Raw genomic sequence first — 18,942 nt, forward strand, 5'->3', positions numbered from 1 at the left:
CAGCAGTCATCACTGTGCACAAGAAACCTTTCCCATTCCCTAGTACTTCAACTCTCTCCTCCAGGTTGGGCTCAGGATGGTCTTAAATTACACATTACTTGTCTAATGTTTACAGTGACCACATGAATTGAAGTCCTCCTGTTTTCCAAGCAGAAGCTCCCGTCCCACTTCCAGCAGCTCTCCCCATAACTGACAAAGCAGGTATCTAAATAAGGACCCAGCACTGCCTGTGTTTTAAGGGTGCCATTACTCCCACGGGTCAGACCACTTGAAACATGCCCTGTTAGCAGGAAGGGAGAATCTTCTTTCACAGGAATTTAATATTTTTCATCAGAACTGACCGTGCAGGGAAAGGAAAAAAACCCTACAGGCACGAAAAACTGCATATCACTGGTCTGGAAAGTTTGTTTTAAAAACATGACTACAGCTTAGCTGTTACATATCAGCTCTTCTTTAAATAACATCTACGTGGGGCTATGCCCTTGGTATGTCCCAAATCTCTCCAGCTTATTGCTGGTATTTGACAGCACCGTGCAGCTTTGGCCACAAAGCCACTTTCCCTACTCAGAAACGGCAGCCAGTGCCAGGGAACAGGCTCGTGTCCACGAGGGAGGAAGGTGGCAGGAGGAAAAGCCCCTGCACATGCTCCAGGCACAAGGCACACCCACCTTGAGCTTGTGCTCCTTCCTGTTGACGATGACGGCGGTGATCTGCTGGTCCATGAAGATGAGGATGGTCACCAGCAGGGCAGGGATGGCTGCTGCCAGGTACACCCACCAGGGGTTCCCTCCAAAAGGTGGGATGAACCAACCCCTCTCGGGACTGGTTGGCTTTGAAGGGCAAGGAAAAGAAAGCTTGTGTTAGAGGCGCAGTACAGGGGTGGTGACATCCCAAAGCCACGTTGGCTTCCAGCAATGGAGCTCCAGGGAGACGCTTCAGGTTTGTGGCAATTTCACCCATGAACACCAATCAAAGGCTCCAAGTATGGAGGCAGAATTTAGGAGATAAACCAGCCAATTAAAATGATGCTAACGAAAAGCATCCTACCCCTAACCCTCGAGTAAACAGGCCCTTTCCAGACCCCTGACTACATTCCCATTCTGAGGGCAAGTCACTCCGTGCAGGGCAGGTGCGAGGGAAAAGGAACCTCTTCCAAAAGCCAGCAAACAAGCTGACAACAACGTACCTTGAATTCGCTTGGCACAATTAGTTTTGGTGTGTCCACACCAACCAGGGCATCTATTCCACAGAAGATCAAGATGGACAGGATAATGGCAAAGTCACTGATGAGCTTCCGGGCCTGAAAGAGACACGGCACCATAACCACAGCAGTTTGCACCACGGAACACCGTTTCACCCACGCTTTAGTGTCCACATGACAAACCCCGGCAGGACAAGCTCGTCATTTCTTCTCCCGCAAATATGCCCACCATCATGTCCAGTGCATTTGCCACACATGTCTTGGTACTTTACTGTGTTCTCTGAAAGCCTAAATGGAAGCACAGAAACAGCACGAACTTCCACAAAGAGATACTCTGAAGGACTGGCAGAGATGACATTGTTTGCTGTTCAAGTAATAAGTGAAACTAAGCAGACAGGAAAACAAACCCGGTTCTTAGCTAAATCCCTAAGACTGCAGCTCTCCTGAAGCCACTGGAACACAACAAGTGAGAGCTACCAGTGATCAGAGCCCAGAACTTAACCAGACAGGAGCCACTGCACTAGCCTGGAACTGTGTGAGCTCCCCAGAGCTGCTGTTCCTTCCATGTAGTTATGATATTTGATGAAAATCCTTTTTGCTAGGATTTTCTTCTCCTGAGAAGCTGAGAGAGTCTCAGCTTCAGGTGTAAACAATTTGTTATCTGGTACTGTGGAATGCAGCAGGTGCTTTCTCGATTGGACAGTGTGGGATGTTTCTACTTGGTGGCCAATCGAGGAGGCAGCAGCTCTCGGACTCTCTGGGAGTCACAGAACTTTGTTATTCATTCCTTTCTATTCCTGTCTCGCCTCCTGATGAATCTTTCTCTCTGTTCTTTATAATATAGTTATAGTATAGTCTTCTTTAATATAATACATATCATAATATAATAAACCAACCTTCTGAAATAGAGTCAAGATCTCTCCTTCCCTTCACCAAATCCTAACTACCCTAAAAAACACCACATCACTTCCAGGTTTCCTGGGTTTGCATGGTTACAGATAAATTGAGCTGCATTCCAGCCCGGATGGAATTTGTTTCCCTTCTATTCAAAATAAGAGAGGATCAATTGTAACACAGTGGAACAGTAAACATCCATGCAGGATAAATCCCCGTGTGTCAGAATGCCAGAAACGGGGCAGTCTCAGAGAGAAATGGCTTTGGCTCACACGCCTGGCCTGGGAGGCCAAGGGACAGAACAAGCAGATGCACCCAAGATGTGCCTGCAAGCCTGGAAGGGTTGCCTTCAGCAGCTTTAAAATCCCTGCTACACTACCCAAACAGGTTATGGCTCCTCTCGCCTCTTCTGCTGCCTTACCCGTGCTCTCCAGATCCACTGGGAGCAATCCCAGGCATGCCTCGGATAACCAGATCCAACAACCAGCTGCACTTTTAGCCCAACTGCTCCCCTGCACAGCATCCCTCCCTGACAGCAGCTCCCAAAGGAAGGCTGACCTGTGCCCTCAGAAAGACTGATGGGGTGACAGGAGTACTTACAGTGGTGGGAAAGTAGCGACTGGTCTTGAATTTCTTCAGGGCCATGGAGCAGGTGTAAGTGCCAAAGAAGAGGATGAAAGACATGAGGGTGATGTCAGGGACATAGTCACAGTTGTTGCCCACAAGCTGACCCCCATACTTCAAGCAGTCCTTGGCTGTCAGAGCTGCCCAGTCAATGGTGGTGTTGGCCTGCAGGAAGAAAGGGAATGTTTCCATGTGGATGCTTGGCCCATGGTGGGACAGGAATGGTGACAGAGTATCTGAGAGGAACAGGGAGCATCACGCAGAAGTTAAAATCATGGAAGGACAGAATGGTTTGGGTGAGACCATTTTCCTGCTGGTGTTTGACTAAAAGGGGTTGTTACTCTGTGCCTCAACCTCCTTCCCCCACACACGGATAGGATGTGATCCATCAAGCTCCACTTCTTTCTCCTCACTATCCAGAGCTCGCCAGCAGAGTGGCACCACAAGACTCTGCAGGCCATGCGAGCCCTGCCTTCCCAAGGGGAACTCACCAGCTCAGAGGAGGGAGAGACCAGCTCATAGTCTGACAGCACCATTGTCCTGTTAAGTAATGAGCTATTAACTGCAAGAGAAAAGAAAAAAGGCAATATGGTGAGCGGGATGCAGGAAACAGTTGGGAAGGAGAGCCAATTCCAATTATTAAATAATTTCTTGACTCTGTCAAGCTGTTTGCCACCTCTTTGCTCCAGAAAAGTGAGTCACAAGTGTTTCAGAGAGACTCAAAAGCCTCAGTCATCAACCACTCACAAAACAGAAAAATAAAAGGTTAAGTGAAACATAACCCAAACCCAACTGGGATTATATTTTGAGTTGGTGGTAAAAAAACCCCACAAAAAACCAGACAGACAATATAATATTTCATAGCTTTCCCATATTTTCCTAATGATTTCTGGATTAAATTAAATACCCACAGAGCGCTCCTAATGATTAATTTCAAATGCAAGCACAACGCCAAAGATACCCAGAAAAGCAAAATGCAATTCAGTGTCCAGCATAAACACGGTTTTGAATTAAAAGAAAGAAAAAAGAGAGCAAGAAATTGAAATCAACAGGATGAGGATAATTTCTTTGAAAGAAGGAGCAGCATTCCCTGCGGCTTCTGAAGCATTAGGAATCATGAATTTGAAATTTCATTGAGATATGCGATCCTTCCTGCAAATGGGCTCGTGGCCCCTGTCCTCATGGCTGACTGAGGTTTTGCATAAATAAACTTTTTTCACTTGGATGTCTGGAGAGCCACAAGCGTTTCAACGGGAAGTGGAGACTTCCAATTTGGCATTGACCATTCCCATCGTCCTAGTTTCAAAAAGGAAATCACTCTGCTGTTCCAGCAGAGGCAGAACCAGACTGGCATCCCTGTGCTCACCAAGGTCCTGTGTTGAATAGGGAAGGCAGGCACCCAGCCCCCCGGGAAGCGGCTCCCGACACCTGCGAGGAGCAGCCAGCAGCTTTTCCTGTTGGACAGGTGTGCCCAGATAACCTGCCGTTTACTCTGGGCACAGATCAAGTTTCTTACTCACTCCCCATTGTTTGTGGGATCCTAGGAGTGGTCCCCGCTTCCCTAAAGGTACAGCCAGCGCCTCTCAGTTTGGATTTGGGTTTTGTAACCCTTTGCTCCCAGAGCCCTAGGTACACTGGCTCTATCTCCTGTGCGGCCCACATTCCAGAGATAGGCTGCCCTGGGGATACACTTCCCTTCTTGGAAGGGAAGGAATTGTTTGTGCTTTCCCTCTCATCCGCGCAGCCAGGAGGTGGGAACCGCCCACGTTTGGGTAACGCCTTGAATAAATCCAGCTCCTGAAACAGGAATGGCCTGAGCTCCATGGCAGTGACCTCAGCTGCACAGCAGTGACCTGGCCACCACTGCTGCCCCTTCACGGCATTCTCGAAGGAATGCCATTTGGAACAGGGATGCAAGGAGACAGGGGTGCAGAAACAGCTTCTCCACTGGTTGTGATGCTCCCTGGAGGAGTTCCAGCAAGGCCAGCTGTACTGTGACATGGAGGTGTAGAAGAAGGGACTACAGGTGACCTTGTACCTCAGAAGTCACAGCTGCACTAATGACCAAAGAACAGGAACAGCCTTGCCCTTCATGGGTCACAGCTGGGACTAATAAAGGTAAGTGTGACAGAAGGGGTGGGGTGGCTGCTCAGGGGTGGACCTTGAAGAGGAGGACCCCTGAGGAAGAAAAAACAACCCAGAAGAACTAGAGGATGGACAAAATAAGAAAGATGGTTGCTGCTGAACACGATCTGCGGTGAGGTTTGCGAGGGGCCTGCAGTGAGAGCCTGCAGTCATATTCCAGCAGGACCAGCCTGCAGAGTCTGCACACTAATACACGCAGTCGTAGTCGAGCAGGAATTAGCTGCAGTCAGAGTCCCCCAGGGAAGCCAACAGTGGGAGCTTGCAGTAGTCAGAGTCATGATGGCTCAGTTGTAGAGAAGAATCAACTGGCACCCTTTTCATGCTGTTGAACAAGAGTCTGTGTCTTGGCTCATTTCTACCCCTCACGAGAGGTCTGCTGCAACGCTGACATTCCACTCGGGGTGAAATTTACCTCTAAGCTTCCTGAGACCAAGACAGGATATCTGAAGGCAACCGATAAAGAAGGAATAAGCTACCCATTATCTGAGATTCCAGCACAAGGGAAAAGCAGAGCAAAGGCCACCTCCTGTCTACAAACTGGAGAGGTAATGAACACTCCCTTACCTGGATCTAGTGGTTTACAGGCACAAGAGTAATGAGTGATATAGTCCACCTTGAACTGGGAGTTGATGGGATAATGATCTGCCAGCTTGATCATCTTCTTGAAAGCATCATAAATGAAGATGAAGCTGATCAGGGAGGAAAACCCTTCTTCGGTGAAGCGGGTGAAGTACTTGACCAGGAAGCTGGCGTCGGTGGCCACGAGAATGAGACACTGGAAGGCTGACCAGAGGCCGATCCAGAGGCGGAACTCCAGGTAGTCAAAGTCATTGTCCCTGCAACAAGACAAGGGTGGCAAGAAAGGAAAACATCGGGTTAGATAAGATCAGGAAGTACAAAGCAGGTGTTACAGGGAATGAAACTGAGTCAGGGGTAGTTGAATCACAGAATGACCAGGTTGGAAGAGACCTTCAAGATCATCAAGTCCAACCCAGCCCCAACACCTCAGCTAGACCACAGCACCCAGTGCCACATCCAGACTTTGTTTAAACACATCCAGAGATGGTGACTCCACCACCTCCCTGGGCAAACCATTCCAGTACTTGATCATCCTTTCTGTAAAATACTTTTTCCTAATATCCCACCTGTATTTCCCTTGGTGTAGCTTAAATCCTCTCATTCTTTCAGTGCTGCCTGGTGAAAGAGCCCAAGCCCACCTGGCCACAGCCACCTTTCAGGGAGTTGTAGAGAGTTATAAGGTCATCTCAGAGCCTCCTTTTCTCCAGCCTGAGCACCCCCAGCTCCCTCAGTCATTCCTCACAGGACTTGTGTTCCCAGCCCCTCACCACCCCAGTTACCTCCTCTGGATGCTCTCCAGTGTCCCAACGTCCTTCCCAAACTGAGGGCCCAGAGCTGGACACAGCACTCGAGGTGTGGCCTCACCAGTGCTGAGCACAGGGGAAGAATGACCTCCCTGCTCCTGCTGGCCACACCATTCCTGACACAGGCCAGGAGCCATTGGCCTTCTTGGCCACCTAGGCCCACTGCTGGCTCATGTCCAGCTGGCTGTTGACCAGCACCCCCAGGTCTCTTTCTGCCTGGGCCCTGTCCAGCCACACCATCCCCAGCCTATAGCACTGCAGGGGGTTAGTGTGGCCAAAATGCAGGACTCGGCACTTGGATTTAGTAAACTTCATCTCATTGGATTCTGCCCATCCATCCAACCACTCCAGGTCTCTCTGCAGAGCCCTCCAACATTCCAACAGATCAACTGAGACTGGACATAAAGGACAGACCCTCCCCCAGAGAGTGGCTGGACACTGGAACAGTCTCGCCAGGGAAGCAGTCATGGCACCTAACCTGATGGAGTTCAAGGAACATCTGGACACTGCTCTTAGTCATATGGTTTAGTTTTGGGTAGTCTTTCCAGGTGCAGAGAGTTGGACTTATGGGTCCTTTCCAGCCTGGGATATTCTACGACAAACCCTGGTGCTGGGAATGGCAGAGGGTGGAGAACCATGCACCCAGCTACATAATTCCCTCCTGGGAACGATGGCACCCCTTGCTTGCTGCTTGAGGCCAAGGTGCTGTGCCAGCACAGAGTCCAAAGGTGGGTTTTTAGGAATGAAAAAGTGCCTAAAGGGAACACTGGAGCAGTTAAGGACCGGCCAGGAGGGCCACTGCCTGTTCTGGGGAAGGAAGCAAGAGGTGGTGGGACTGGCAGGCTCAGCCAGCTCTAAGTCTCTGGAAGCCAGAAGCCCTGACCTGGAAGAGGGCAAGGAGCAAGTAAGAAACAAAGTGATTTAGAAAAAGAGAAGGGAAAAAATAAAAATACAAGACCTGAGTGACAACTCTGAAATATCCGGTGTCAGCGCCTGAGGGGGCAGGAGGACCCATCCATGTGAATGCAGCTGGCAGAAACCCAGCCACACTGACTGCACACCACTGAAGAACTTCAAAAATGTTAAACTATATTGTTTTGGCTTTTACTCCTCAAATTCCTGCAGTGCTTCTGAAGCACCGTGTCCTGCAGGACTGGTCCTGGGTGCCAGCACTGCGGAGCACCTGAGGCCAGACACACGGCTGGGTCTGCAGGGCGTTCTCAGGGACCTTTTCAGACACACACACACAGAGTCACACTTGAAATGAGTCAGGAGATGGGAAGTTTTTCTACTTCTGCTCCTTGCAGGGAACAGCGTGTTGTGAAAATGAACAACCACAAATGCATTACTGAAAAATCAAAGTGCTCAGTTCCAATTTCCTTGTAAGAAAGGCCTCCTTTGAAAAGTCCTGCCTTTCTGCTCTGGCAGGTTGTTAGGACAATGGCTTTTACAACCTCCACCTCCTCCTCAGGTTAACAATAACCACCTCCTCCTTCCCAAAACAGTACAAAGTGCTTTTCCATCTTGCTTTTTTCCGGCTGCCTGCTGCACCTGGGCTTTGTCATGCTTGCCAGATACCAACAGGTGCAGTGTGTCCATTCCTGACTCTGTTCATTGATTCCAGATGAAGGAAGAAAAGAAAGATGCCCCCCTCTTGCTCCACTGTGCAACTCTCACCCTTTGGTAGCTTCCAGTTTCCCTCCTTGGGATAATCTAACTTTCCAGCCATTTTTTCTAGCCCCCATCCCTCCCTACAGGTAGGAACACAAGTCCTGCACAAGCTGCCATGCTGAGAACGCAGAGTACACGAGATTTGGGGTGTGTTCTGTGTAACCTAAAATGATGTCCTTGCAAAACACCAGCCATGGGGTCACCAGCCCCATGGGTGAAATCATCCACGACACTGCTGATTCCTTTGGGGATTTCAGTGCATCTTCCTTGTATTGCAGATGTGGGAATGGTAAATGAGCACACCTAACAAAATGGGCTCCCTTTAGCTCCGGGTGTCAGCTGTCAACAATGAGGAGGGAGCAGAACTTCTTCATACCAGTTAAATGGGAAAAAATGCAGACAATTTCCTTTATATGCAGGAAAGCTCCCTGGTAGAATTCTGGGGCCTGTTTCTACCACAGACACTTTTGCTTTCATAAATAATAATGATTATTTCAAATGACTACTGGACAAATTCTTGGCAACCTTGAGATCCATGGGATTTTGTTAGTGAAGAGCGGGATTCCTTTCCTCGCTCCTAAGGGAGTCAGAGAAGCAGTGATGGGGAGAAGCAGCACACTGCAAATAGAGCAAATTGCTCACGGGGGATTGGAGTGGCCAAGGCTGTTTTTTTTCAGGGGGCCCCACAGAGACAGGCAGCCACACACTGGGCAGCGCCCTGGGACACGCGTGCCGGGAAAATCCCTGATGTGATTGCACTGGATCTCAACAAGGAACGAGACGTTTCATTTTGTGCACTAAATCCCCTCCTTCCCCAGCAGCAGGCAGCTCATTCCCTGGCTGGGCTCTCCTTCGTGGGGGACATTGCCACCCCCACCCTCTGCTGCCACGTACTCACTTGCTGAAATTGAAGAGGAGCCTCTCGAAGACCAGGACGGGTCCCGTGCTGCTCAGAATGGTGAGGGGCTGGCCAGCCAGAAGGCAAAACACGGCGCCGGTGACAGCGGTGCCCAGGAAGCTCTCCAACACGCCCTGCGGGGACACAGGACAGGAGTCACCCTCTCTGAAGGACCAGTTCTGCTGTGACCGTGCGCTGCATGTCCCCGTGCCCACAACCAAGGGGACAGCATCCTCTGCCCCCCTGTAGCTGTCACGGAGATGTTGGTCCCACATAAGCCCGAGTTACTCGGGATAACCACACGTGCTGAGCAGCAATTAACGGCACGGGCTGATCCTCCCTTCCACCCAGGCTGCAGGGATGGGGCTGCAGCTCTCTCCTGACTTGTCAGGGGTACTGCAAGAATTGAAATCCAGTTTTGTGTCTCTCTTCCTTTAGAAGACACGGGTTAGTATCTACACTGAGGAAAGCAACAGGCTGGCTGCCTTTGGGGGACTTGTAAGGATGAGCCCAATAATCTCAGGGCAAGGAACAGCCTTCACACAGCTGATCCCCTCCACTCCTCTTGTATTACTCATGGAGAGGGCCCTCATGGCCAGAGCATCTGGAATCTCTTTTGCCTGCATTCTTCCACGTGTCTGTAGCTAAGAATAGTGTCTTTCCTTGGAAACAGAAAACTGAGGGGTGAGCTGTGAAGGCAGTGCTGGCTGGGGCAGCTGCCGGGCCAGGGAGCAGGGATGGGCCACGCTCAGTGCCTGCCCCAGCAGCAGCCACATCTCTGTTTACAACAAACAAGACACACAAACTGTGATGTAGTAGCCCCAAAAATGCTGCTCTCTGGGGGCTTTTTTGTTACTTGATAGTAAGTATGCTTGAGACTTCTGGCCACAATGAAGTGATTCTCAATTTGAACTAGATTTGGAATCAGGTAACATTTCCCCTTCCTCTTGTAATTTAAATACTGCACCTCGTGCAGAGCAGACAGGCTTTGCTCTGCTACCCCATGACAGTCCACTCCCTCACTGGTGGGACCTGGAGGCCTCTCCATTCCTGACTTCCATGAGCCTCAGAAAAGGCAAACTGTTTGTACAGGAGGGAAGGGAGCTGGGCACTGCACAGGCTGCTGGACCTTACTCTAGCCTGTAATTCATCACAGGGGAGTGCAGGGTTCCAGATAAGTGCCCTCACTTCCTATGTTTGACTTAATTAAACCTGCATAAATTAATAATTCAGTCATTATCATTATGAGCTTGATTATTGCTAGGAGATTTGACTAAACTGGACTGGCTGAACTGAATATATCTAAATACAACCTCCTCCTTTTCCTACTGTTCCACTAACACAAAGCACGTCCAGCACTGTTAATAGAGAATCCCTTCTCTTTAGCCTGAGCTAAGCCATTGATCCATCTTGTCCACAGATATGTGGCTAGTTCTCAGCTTGTGCCCTCCCACTACTACAAAATTCATCTTTCTAAAGACCTTTCTCTCCTGTGTTACTCATTTTCCTAATAATGTTGGCATTTTCTTTTCACCAGAGAGGCCAAGGCCCAGGTATTGTAGGAATCAGCCAGAGGATTCAGACTTAGCAAACTGAACTGGGACTAAAATGGTACAACTGAGAGCAGATCAGAGGAGCTTCTCTCCACAGAAGGAGACAAGACCTTCTCTGTCTCTTGGGCCTGCTTTTATTCACCATTTAAGGAACTGCTGTACAAGTTGTCAAAGGACAGCCAGGGCAGCAGAGAAAGCAGTGAAAACACAGAACACCCCCATTATTGTAGCAAGAATTCCAGCTTTGCCCGTGCCCAAACATTGCTCTGACTGGACAGCGAAAGGCAAATGCTGGATTTGTTGGCTCTGAAAGCTCCTGCCCACCTGCATGTTCTCCGTAGCATCCCCAAGCAATCCCCCGAAAGTGATGGCATTGGTGACAGTGGCCAGGTAGATGAAGAGGATGGCTGAGAGGGCCTGGATGTTCAAAGCGTCGTAGAAGTCGCTGGCGAAGAACGGTGCTTTCCTCTTGATGTCTTTGATCAAGCCCCCGCAGAATCTGCAGGGACAGGCAAGAGGAGACTCAGGAAGGATGTCTCACAGTGGAAGTCACCACGCTAAGCCATCAGAGACACTGGCAGCAGTGAAGGATTATCTCCAAGGAGTGAGATCACCACGTTACAAACAGTCTTATCACAGCCGTGGCGGTCCAGGGGTCTCAGAGAGAATGTTGTAAGGAAAGATACAATCCCAAACATGTGGCGCAGCTGGAAAGGGACAAACTGAAGGACTACAAGCCATGCTTCTGCTGAAACAGACCACCACAATTTGTATTTCAGGAAGCTCATCTGTTGGTTTTTTTCCCACAAATGTATTAGTTGATGAAGTAAAAAGATTAACTCTGGTCCAAGTCCCTGCCTGAATTTCTCCACATAGCAGACACCATGGCTGGGCGAGCCAAACCATCTGCTGCATGAAAAAATGCTTCCAATTAATAACCAGCAAAAGAACTAGAAGTAAAAACATAAGGGAAACACTCTTGGATGACAAAAGAACTCACTGGCACACATCCCTTTTTGTATGATCACAGACAAGACAGTACTTAAGTCTTACAAACTCCACGTGGCACTGACACTGCCAGCATGAAAAATGTTTGTTTAGCCTCTTGTTCCCCTGCTCACAGCTGCCCACCTCTGCCAGGACTGCAGACACACTGTGGCAGACAGGCACACGCCACCTTCTGACCCCAAATCAGGACACTCCACTGCCTTGTACACACCGATGCGGTGTGAAGACTTTCAGACTTTTCTCCTAGAATTTAGACTAGAACTAAAATTGAAAAACAAGATTCAGAGTGGGAGGAAGGGGCACAAAGCCACCATGAAGCCCTGTGCACTGATCTTGAAACACTGAGCTCGCTGTTTCGTGGCCACCTGAGCTGTATGCCCACTCCAGTGGACTTGAACGTGGCACAAAGCAGAGTAACAAAGCAGAGAGTAGAGCTTGGGGCACTGTTACCTTCTCTATTTCTGTCCCATAAAAGCCTTCAGCTGTGCAATCCAACTGCAACACTAATGTCCAGAAAAGGGAACATCTCTGCTTTTGGCCAAGGCACCCCTTCAGCAATCCAAACGGATCAACTGAGGCTTGTACCAGCCATGTTTATGTCCCCTACAGTTCATCTGACTTCACAGGCTCCCAACAGGCAGCACCTACCTGTGCCTCCTGTCCTTTCTACTGGCTCTTTATCATTTACTGAGCATCTGATCCACGACCTTTGCTGAAGCCGGACGTGCTGAACCCTTCACACAGCCTCACCCTGGGCACGAACAGCCCCCGGCACGCATCCTGGGCTCACACCTCAGCCTGGACAGGCAGCGCACTGGGCTGGGGATGTTTTGGCAAGGGAAGCGTCGCAGGGGTGTCACCGACCTGCCCGTGCGCTGCAGCTCCTCGCAGTCGCCGTGGCCGCCGCCGCCGTGGCCGCCGTCGTGGGGCGTGTCGCCGTTCATCTGCACGTTCTCCCCACCCGAGTACATGTTCTTCCTGGGCCAGGACACAGCACGTCACGAGGGCCCAGAGGAACCCCCGAGAGCCCAGCCAACCACCAGCTATGTTATTGCGCACCCACAACATCACCTCAAAAGGTACAGACTTTCAGGAACATCCTCCCTCCAGCTACTAAGGAAGGCTGGCAAGTATCTCCAGGACTTTCTAAACAGTGACAGCCAGGTGCAGGTCACTCCATACACCTGGCACAACCAGAACAGCGGCTCTTCCCATCCCCTTTCCACACCTCATGCCCAACTGTCCTTGGCCACAGAGCTCCTCTCCTGCTATTACCTCTTATCTGAAGAAGGGAGAGACTTGGGGGGCTCTATCCTAATGGCTGGATCCCATTCCCCAGGGGGGAGCACAATGACTTCATCCAGAAATTCATCGATGCCTGCGATCAGGTCCTGACGGTCCTTGGCTTTATAGGCAATGTCATGGAATACCTGCAAGGAAAAGAGACTCCCTGTGGGAAAGGCTTGCATTTTCTGTGGCCCTGACTCCAGAAGCAGCTGCTGAGTTCTACAAAATCACCTTAATTCATTCTCAGAAACCTCTGAAGAAGTATCAGGACATGTGGCACAAGGGGGTGTGTCCCTCAGAAAGCCCCTTCCCTTGCCTGGATAGCAACAGAGACTCCTTCCTTTTAGGCATATATCTAATTTTAAGGAAACCATCTATTTCCAACCTTTAAAAATGTTAGTAAAGCAATTATCTATATCTTTAGTGCAAAAAAGTTTTCCTCAATTACACTTTCCTTCAATTACACCTGGAGAAGACACTTTAACAAAGCCACCTACTTCAGTCTATCAAACCCAGCTGCTTTTTCAACCCTGTGACACTGAACTGATGACAGTATTTACTCAAAAACAACATCATAAACTGATTTTAGTGAAAGACCTGGTATTAATCATGGAGAACAAATGAGAAAAGGGCGGGGGGGGGGGGGGGAAAGCATTAATGCTGAATTTTATAGGAATCTTCCAGACTGTGTGGAGAGGAGGTGGAGCAGTGCATGTGACAGATGAGCTGGTGGCAGGAAGGGACTCTGGGGCTGTGGGAAGCAGACCACTGAGTGACAGGGAGCAGCAGAGCTGGGGAGGCTGAGCTGTGATGAAGGAGCTGTAGGAGCGTGAAGCAATGCCAAGAAGCAAAGCTGATGTGAAGGAACCCTGGCACGCAGGGCCCCAGGGACGCTGGATGAAGGAGCTGTAAATGAATCCTGAAAGGCCAGCCATGGCAGCGAGGAGGGGCCAGCTGCTCCTGGCTACACATGAACACTGCCAGTGCCCGGGACACAGTGCCACACATGGCACCACGGCCTGGGGGAAACGGTGCCACGGGCATCACCTGCATATCCCTGGCTGTGGGACTCTGGGATGGCAAAATGGGACACAAGGAATAAATTCAACACAATGGACTAAATTCAGCAATTAATTCACAGTTGATACGAAAGAGTGATGGCTAGCAGGAAAAGACACACAGCAGACAAACCTCTCCTAGAGTCACCCTTTTAACAAACACAAAGCCAGAAGCAGTAATTATGTCAACAGATGGAATTAGGAGGTAACACGGATATTTCAGCTTGATGTCAATGCTCCTTCCTGTTGACCAGGCTGGAGGGAAGGACATTGTTACCTGGGAGAAGCATTCCCCATTTCCCTGGGAGATGCCAAGACACCTACCTCATCCGACATCAGCGTGGCAATGGCTCGGCCGATCTCATGATAGGACTTGGCTTTGCCCTTTGGTCCCAGCAGAATGAAGAGAAATCTGACAAAACCAAGAGATTGCTCCTTCAGAATGGCAAAATGAGCTGCTTAGTACTCACACAACACCTAGACAGAAATGTGACTTTAGAAATTGTGGTCCTTGTCAGAGATCTGGAGGCTGCCGGTGGCCTCAAGCTACCTTTGGTTACACCCTGTGGCCCACCATGGCCTGTGCACCGTGAAAGCCTGTCCACCTCCATGGGGATTTGTTTCACAGAATCACAGAACAGTTTGTGTTGGAAAGGATGCTCAAGGCTATCTACACCTCTGCTAGCCAGGTTCCTCCAAACCCTGTCCAACCTGGCCTTGGACACTTCATTTTTCACATGATCTCTTTGGGCAGCAACTACATCCAAGTCACTGCTGAAGAGTTCAAAAAACACCATGATATGAAACCTTTGGAAATGCAAACATACAGATGAAATAACCTCACCAGAAGCACTTATCCCCTTCCAAGGGCTGGATTAAATATTATTTTATCTCCCTAACTCAAATATGATGAGGTACTAAGTTAAATGGCTTATGAGGAGTATTTTATCCAAACAAGCACTTTCTGCTCAAGAGAATCTAGAGCCCTAAAAGAAAAAAAGGCAGCAAGTTAGTAGGACAGGATCCATAAATACATATTGATTGGCATTGCTACATAACACCTCTTAATCGAGTCCTTCACGAGGCGTTTGAGTGTTTGACTTGAGGTTCACAGGGAGGTGAGTAAGCCACACACACCCAGGTCATGTCCTCTGCTCTCCTCCCACCTCCTGGAACTTTCCCTGCTTTACCAGTTCTTACAAAATAACACTCAAGAAAAACTGTTCCTCAGCCAACTCTTTCCAAACTCCAGGATGCAAATTAGCCAAACATTATTAATATAAAAAGAAAGAGGTTCATAACTTCAGGAGCTGCTGCTTGGCATTCTCCTGGTTTTCCAGGAGAACCAGGCACTTTCACAACTCTCTTCTGCAATAACCCCAACCAGCTGGCTCTTTTCCAGCGCAGAGCAGCAGCACCTGAATGCTCCTGCACTACTGAAACACTCCTGAAAACAAGGGGACTGTGGCATTTTCCAAATTCTTTGTCCTAATTCAGCTCAGATCTGCCTTCAGTGGGTAGAACAAGATCTTTTCACGGGCCAGACATTACAAACACAAGAACATTAATGCATTTCAGTGGCTGTAGCATTAATTTGCACACAGGACTCAGCTGCTTCATGCAGAAATGCTAAACCTTTATTGTATAGGTTATATTTTATAGGATGGTTATATTTTATAGGATTACCAGAAGGCACTGTGTCAGATCTTACTGGTGGACAGTATATTTACACTTAGTTTACTGGTTAGTACATGGTACTTTGCATGTCTATCAAACTTCTGTATTTATAGTCAGTTCACACGCTTTTTCTACTGATTCCCATGAGACAGTTCTTCTTGTTTATGCAGGTGCTAGTTGCTTTTCACCTAGGAATAAGTTATTGTGTTAACAAACCTTTCATACCTAAGATTGTTTTTGGATGGGAACTTGCAAATTACTCAGCTGCACTTAGAAGAAATGACAGGCTAGCTATTAATTTACCAGAGCAGGCCTGATTTGGTGAGGCCTTTCTTTTCTAATTCTTCTACCTGTCCACAGCAAGTGGCCTGAACTAGAGTATGTGTGCATAGATTCATAACCATTTAGTTATGAACGTTTCCAGCTACAAACGCCCTCACTCCATGCTGTGCCATACTCTTCCTCTGCTGAAGGCCACTCAAGAATTCCTTCCTCACTGCTGCACAAAACACATGCTGAGTTATCCAATGCCCATTTCTGACACCTAACATTGCTAATAATGCTGCAAGGCAGGGAATGGGAGGTTCTCCCAAGCTCAAAGTCTCTCAGAAGTAGTACCAAAATTCAATGTTTCTCTCAATGTATTGCTAGAACAGCAACTCCATAAAGGCTGAAGGCACCTCAACAAAGGAATCTCAGCCAAGTCCTGGAGGAAAAGTGCCTTTGGAGGCCAGGGAAGACCAGACTCCTGGATCTGCCCCTCGCTTCCCAAGTACCTTGGGCAAGTTACCTCACTTCATGTGAGAGCTGCAGACACCGGCCTTTTCCAGCTCTGCACACCAGACTGTGCAAGTCTGTGCAGCTTATCTCCAAAAACATCTTCTCCTGGCTCATTCATCATCTTTCTCCCCATCTTCATTGCATGAAACAGCAGCCTTGAACACACGATCGTGCATTGCTCTGATGAAAATACAAAGCCATTCCCAAGCCATGTTGCCAGCTCAGGGCTTCCCCAAATGAGGAGTCCCAAGTACTGTGGGATTAAATTTGACACGAGAAAACCAAAGGCCTTAAAGGCTTTTTCAATGTGACCAGTAAAAAGAAAACTCAGGAAAGGCTGGGATATCTCTGTTCCAACTGCATATCCCTGATGTTTCCATACTAGCCCCTGTGCTCTGAAGTCAGGCTGGGAGAGCTGGGGGTGATCGGCCTGGAGAAGAGAAAGCTCCAGGGAGAGCTCAGAGCCCCTTCCAGCACCTAAAAGGGCTCCAGGAGAGCTGGAGAGGGACTTGGGACAAGGACCTGGAGCGACAGGACACAGGGGAATGGTTTCCCACTGACACAGGTCAGGGTTACACTGGTTGTTAGGAGGAAATTCTTCTCTGTGACAGGGGTGAGGCCCTGGCACAGGCTGCCCAGAGAAGCTGCGGCTGTCCCATCCCTGGAGTGTCCAAATCCTGGCTGGACAGGGCCTGGAGCAACCTGGGATACTGGAAGGTGTCCCTGCCCATGGAAGGGGGTTGAAACAAGATGGGCTTTGAGCTCTCTTCCCTTCCAACCCAAACCATTCCCTCCTTCTCTATCTGCAGTTGCTTAAGAGCAGGAAATGTTCACCTAACACTGCACCCCAGACGGAGGGGCTGGACCAGCCCTGAGCCAAACCCTGAATGTTTAACCCCCTCCTGCCCTACATAAAACCTGTGGGAGAGGCACACAGGTCACACTGGCAGTACTGAGAGACCTGGCCCGTGCCAGTGCTGCAGCCCACAGCACCCACAGCTTTGGAAACCCCGGGAGGCTGCGCAGCGCCCAGCTGGGACCGAGTGACACCCGCAGTTTTCCCAGGGAATCAACAACTGAAGGGAATAAAAGGAGAGGCCCCGCAGGACAGAAGGCTGGGCATGCCAGAGGCTCCAGCATCCTGCAGTCTGCGGGCTTTAAGTGCAGGCCCACGGCAGGAATGCTGGCGGCACCGGAGATGTTCCATCACAGCTCCTCCTGGCCCTGAGGGGATTTCCTTGATTGAATTTCCTAGGATGCAGCCATGGCAAATGGCTCTTCATCACTCATGAAAGCCACCTAATGAGCCTTCCTGCTTTGATTAGGGCCAGTATTTGCTTTGGAGAACAGCAAATGGATAATACTATTTCCTGGGCAAAGTGCTGGCATGGAAGGACATACTGCCTTGATTACTGCTGCTGAGTAATGAGGCTGTCCAGCAATCCTGGATCGAACTTCCTGGCTCCCACCACCACGGCAAACAATACCTCATCTTACAACTGCTGAAAAGAATTTGGAGATATGTTTAAAAAATAGCCAGAGGGATTAGAGTGGGAAGCTGAAAGACTGAAGCACACAGTGGCCAGGAGAGCTGAGGAATGAATAACCTGCTGCAGAATGAAGGCACACCTGGGTCCCCAACACTCCTACCTGAATATCCAGAGTACTGACAGCTGGGGATGTGGCTGTAAGAAACCACTTGACGAAACCACTCCAAGAAACACAAACTGCTACCACCACTAAAGAGCAAAGCTAATGCTCCTTTCCCTTTGGTACACAGAAAGAGGCAAGGATTCCAACAGCCATCTAACTTCCACTCCATACAAGGGCTGGGATAGTCCCATGAATTCACACAGGGCAGCTTCGACAGGCAGCCATACTCAAGCAGTGACTTCAAATATTTAAGAACACAAGATATATTGCTATTTGTGAGACTGAGATTAATTTGCAACATGAGTCAATAAATGAAATATCTCTCTGACATTTTTCCTTGAGCCATCATGCATTACAAAGCAACAAGCCCCAGCAGAATTGTATGTCCAAGTTCACCTGACTTTTTTTTTGCCCCAGGAGGGCCAGAATTGAATTTTCCATTTGATCTGAGTTGAAGAGGCATAATATGCACAGCAAAAATGTGCAGAGGGAACCTGGGATCTGTACAGAAGGGGCAGGAAAAAAGCCCCAGGACTTAAATGCAACACTGACAGTGCTTTACTGCTGAGTTGTTAAGTCAGTGTGTTTGTGTAATGGTTTACTTATAACCAAACTCAGGAGCTGAAAATGATGAAGCAGCTTCAGTGAGTTTTGTTACTTTACACCACCAATCCTGACGGTTCTGCATGTCACGGCACGGAAGGCACGGAGAACATCTTCTGGCCTGTTGTTTTAACTCTCCCAGGTGGAAATGCAGGCTCCCTGGGTGGAGCCTGCCCGGGGCTGGGTTTCCTTACCGTGTGGGAACGGGGACCTCGGTGAGAGCTCCCAGCATGACCGCCTGCTGCAGCCGCACGAAGGCAATGAAGGGGCTCTCCAGGAAATCCACCTCCCCCACCAGCACGTTGGAGGCCTCAGCGTCACGGGGCAACTTCTTCATGAATTTATTCTTCAGCTGCAGCAGTGGAACAGGAAGGAAAAGAAAATTAAGTTGCGTTGGACACATTCCTCTCATCTCTGTACCTCTGGGCAGTAACTGTGCGTGCTGGTGGACCCTGCAGTGTGCACCCTGGGTCTGGATCCAGCCATGGAGAAATGTCATCACCAGGGA

The 18,942-nt window shown here is 49.3% G+C and overlaps 1 protein-coding gene across 10 annotated transcripts in view; it reads right to left on the reverse strand.

Moving 5' to 3' along the window:
• The window catches only part of SLC4A4 (solute carrier family 4 member 4), a 152,597-nt gene that overhangs the window by 16,909 nt on the left and 116,746 nt on the right, over nucleotides 1–18,942 (reverse strand). For all 10 annotated transcript variants that reach the window (XM_038136531.1, XM_038136532.1, XM_038136530.1 and 7 more), the window contains 11 exons: nucleotides 18,629–18,786; nucleotides 14,046–14,133; nucleotides 12,652–12,806; nucleotides 12,241–12,354; nucleotides 10,693–10,867; nucleotides 8,816–8,949; nucleotides 5,429–5,700; nucleotides 3,211–3,281; nucleotides 2,696–2,884; nucleotides 1,187–1,300; nucleotides 669–830 (listed from right to left, as the gene is read on the reverse strand). In XM_038136531.1, coding sequence (XP_037992459.1) covers nucleotides 669–830; nucleotides 1,187–1,300; nucleotides 2,696–2,884; nucleotides 3,211–3,281; nucleotides 5,429–5,700; nucleotides 8,816–8,949; nucleotides 10,693–10,867; nucleotides 12,241–12,354; nucleotides 12,652–12,806; nucleotides 14,046–14,133; nucleotides 18,629–18,786 — 1,632 coding nt within the window. The remainder of the gene's footprint in view (nucleotides 1–668; nucleotides 831–1,186; nucleotides 1,301–2,695; nucleotides 2,885–3,210; nucleotides 3,282–5,428; nucleotides 5,701–8,815; nucleotides 8,950–10,692; nucleotides 10,868–12,240; nucleotides 12,355–12,651; nucleotides 12,807–14,045; nucleotides 14,134–18,628; nucleotides 18,787–18,942) is intronic.

This window comes from Motacilla alba, chromosome 4 (genome assembly GCF_015832195.1).
Source record: "Motacilla alba alba isolate MOTALB_02 chromosome 4, Motacilla_alba_V1.0_pri, whole genome shotgun sequence".
NCBI lineage: Eukaryota > Metazoa > Chordata > Aves > Passeriformes > Motacillidae > Motacilla > Motacilla alba.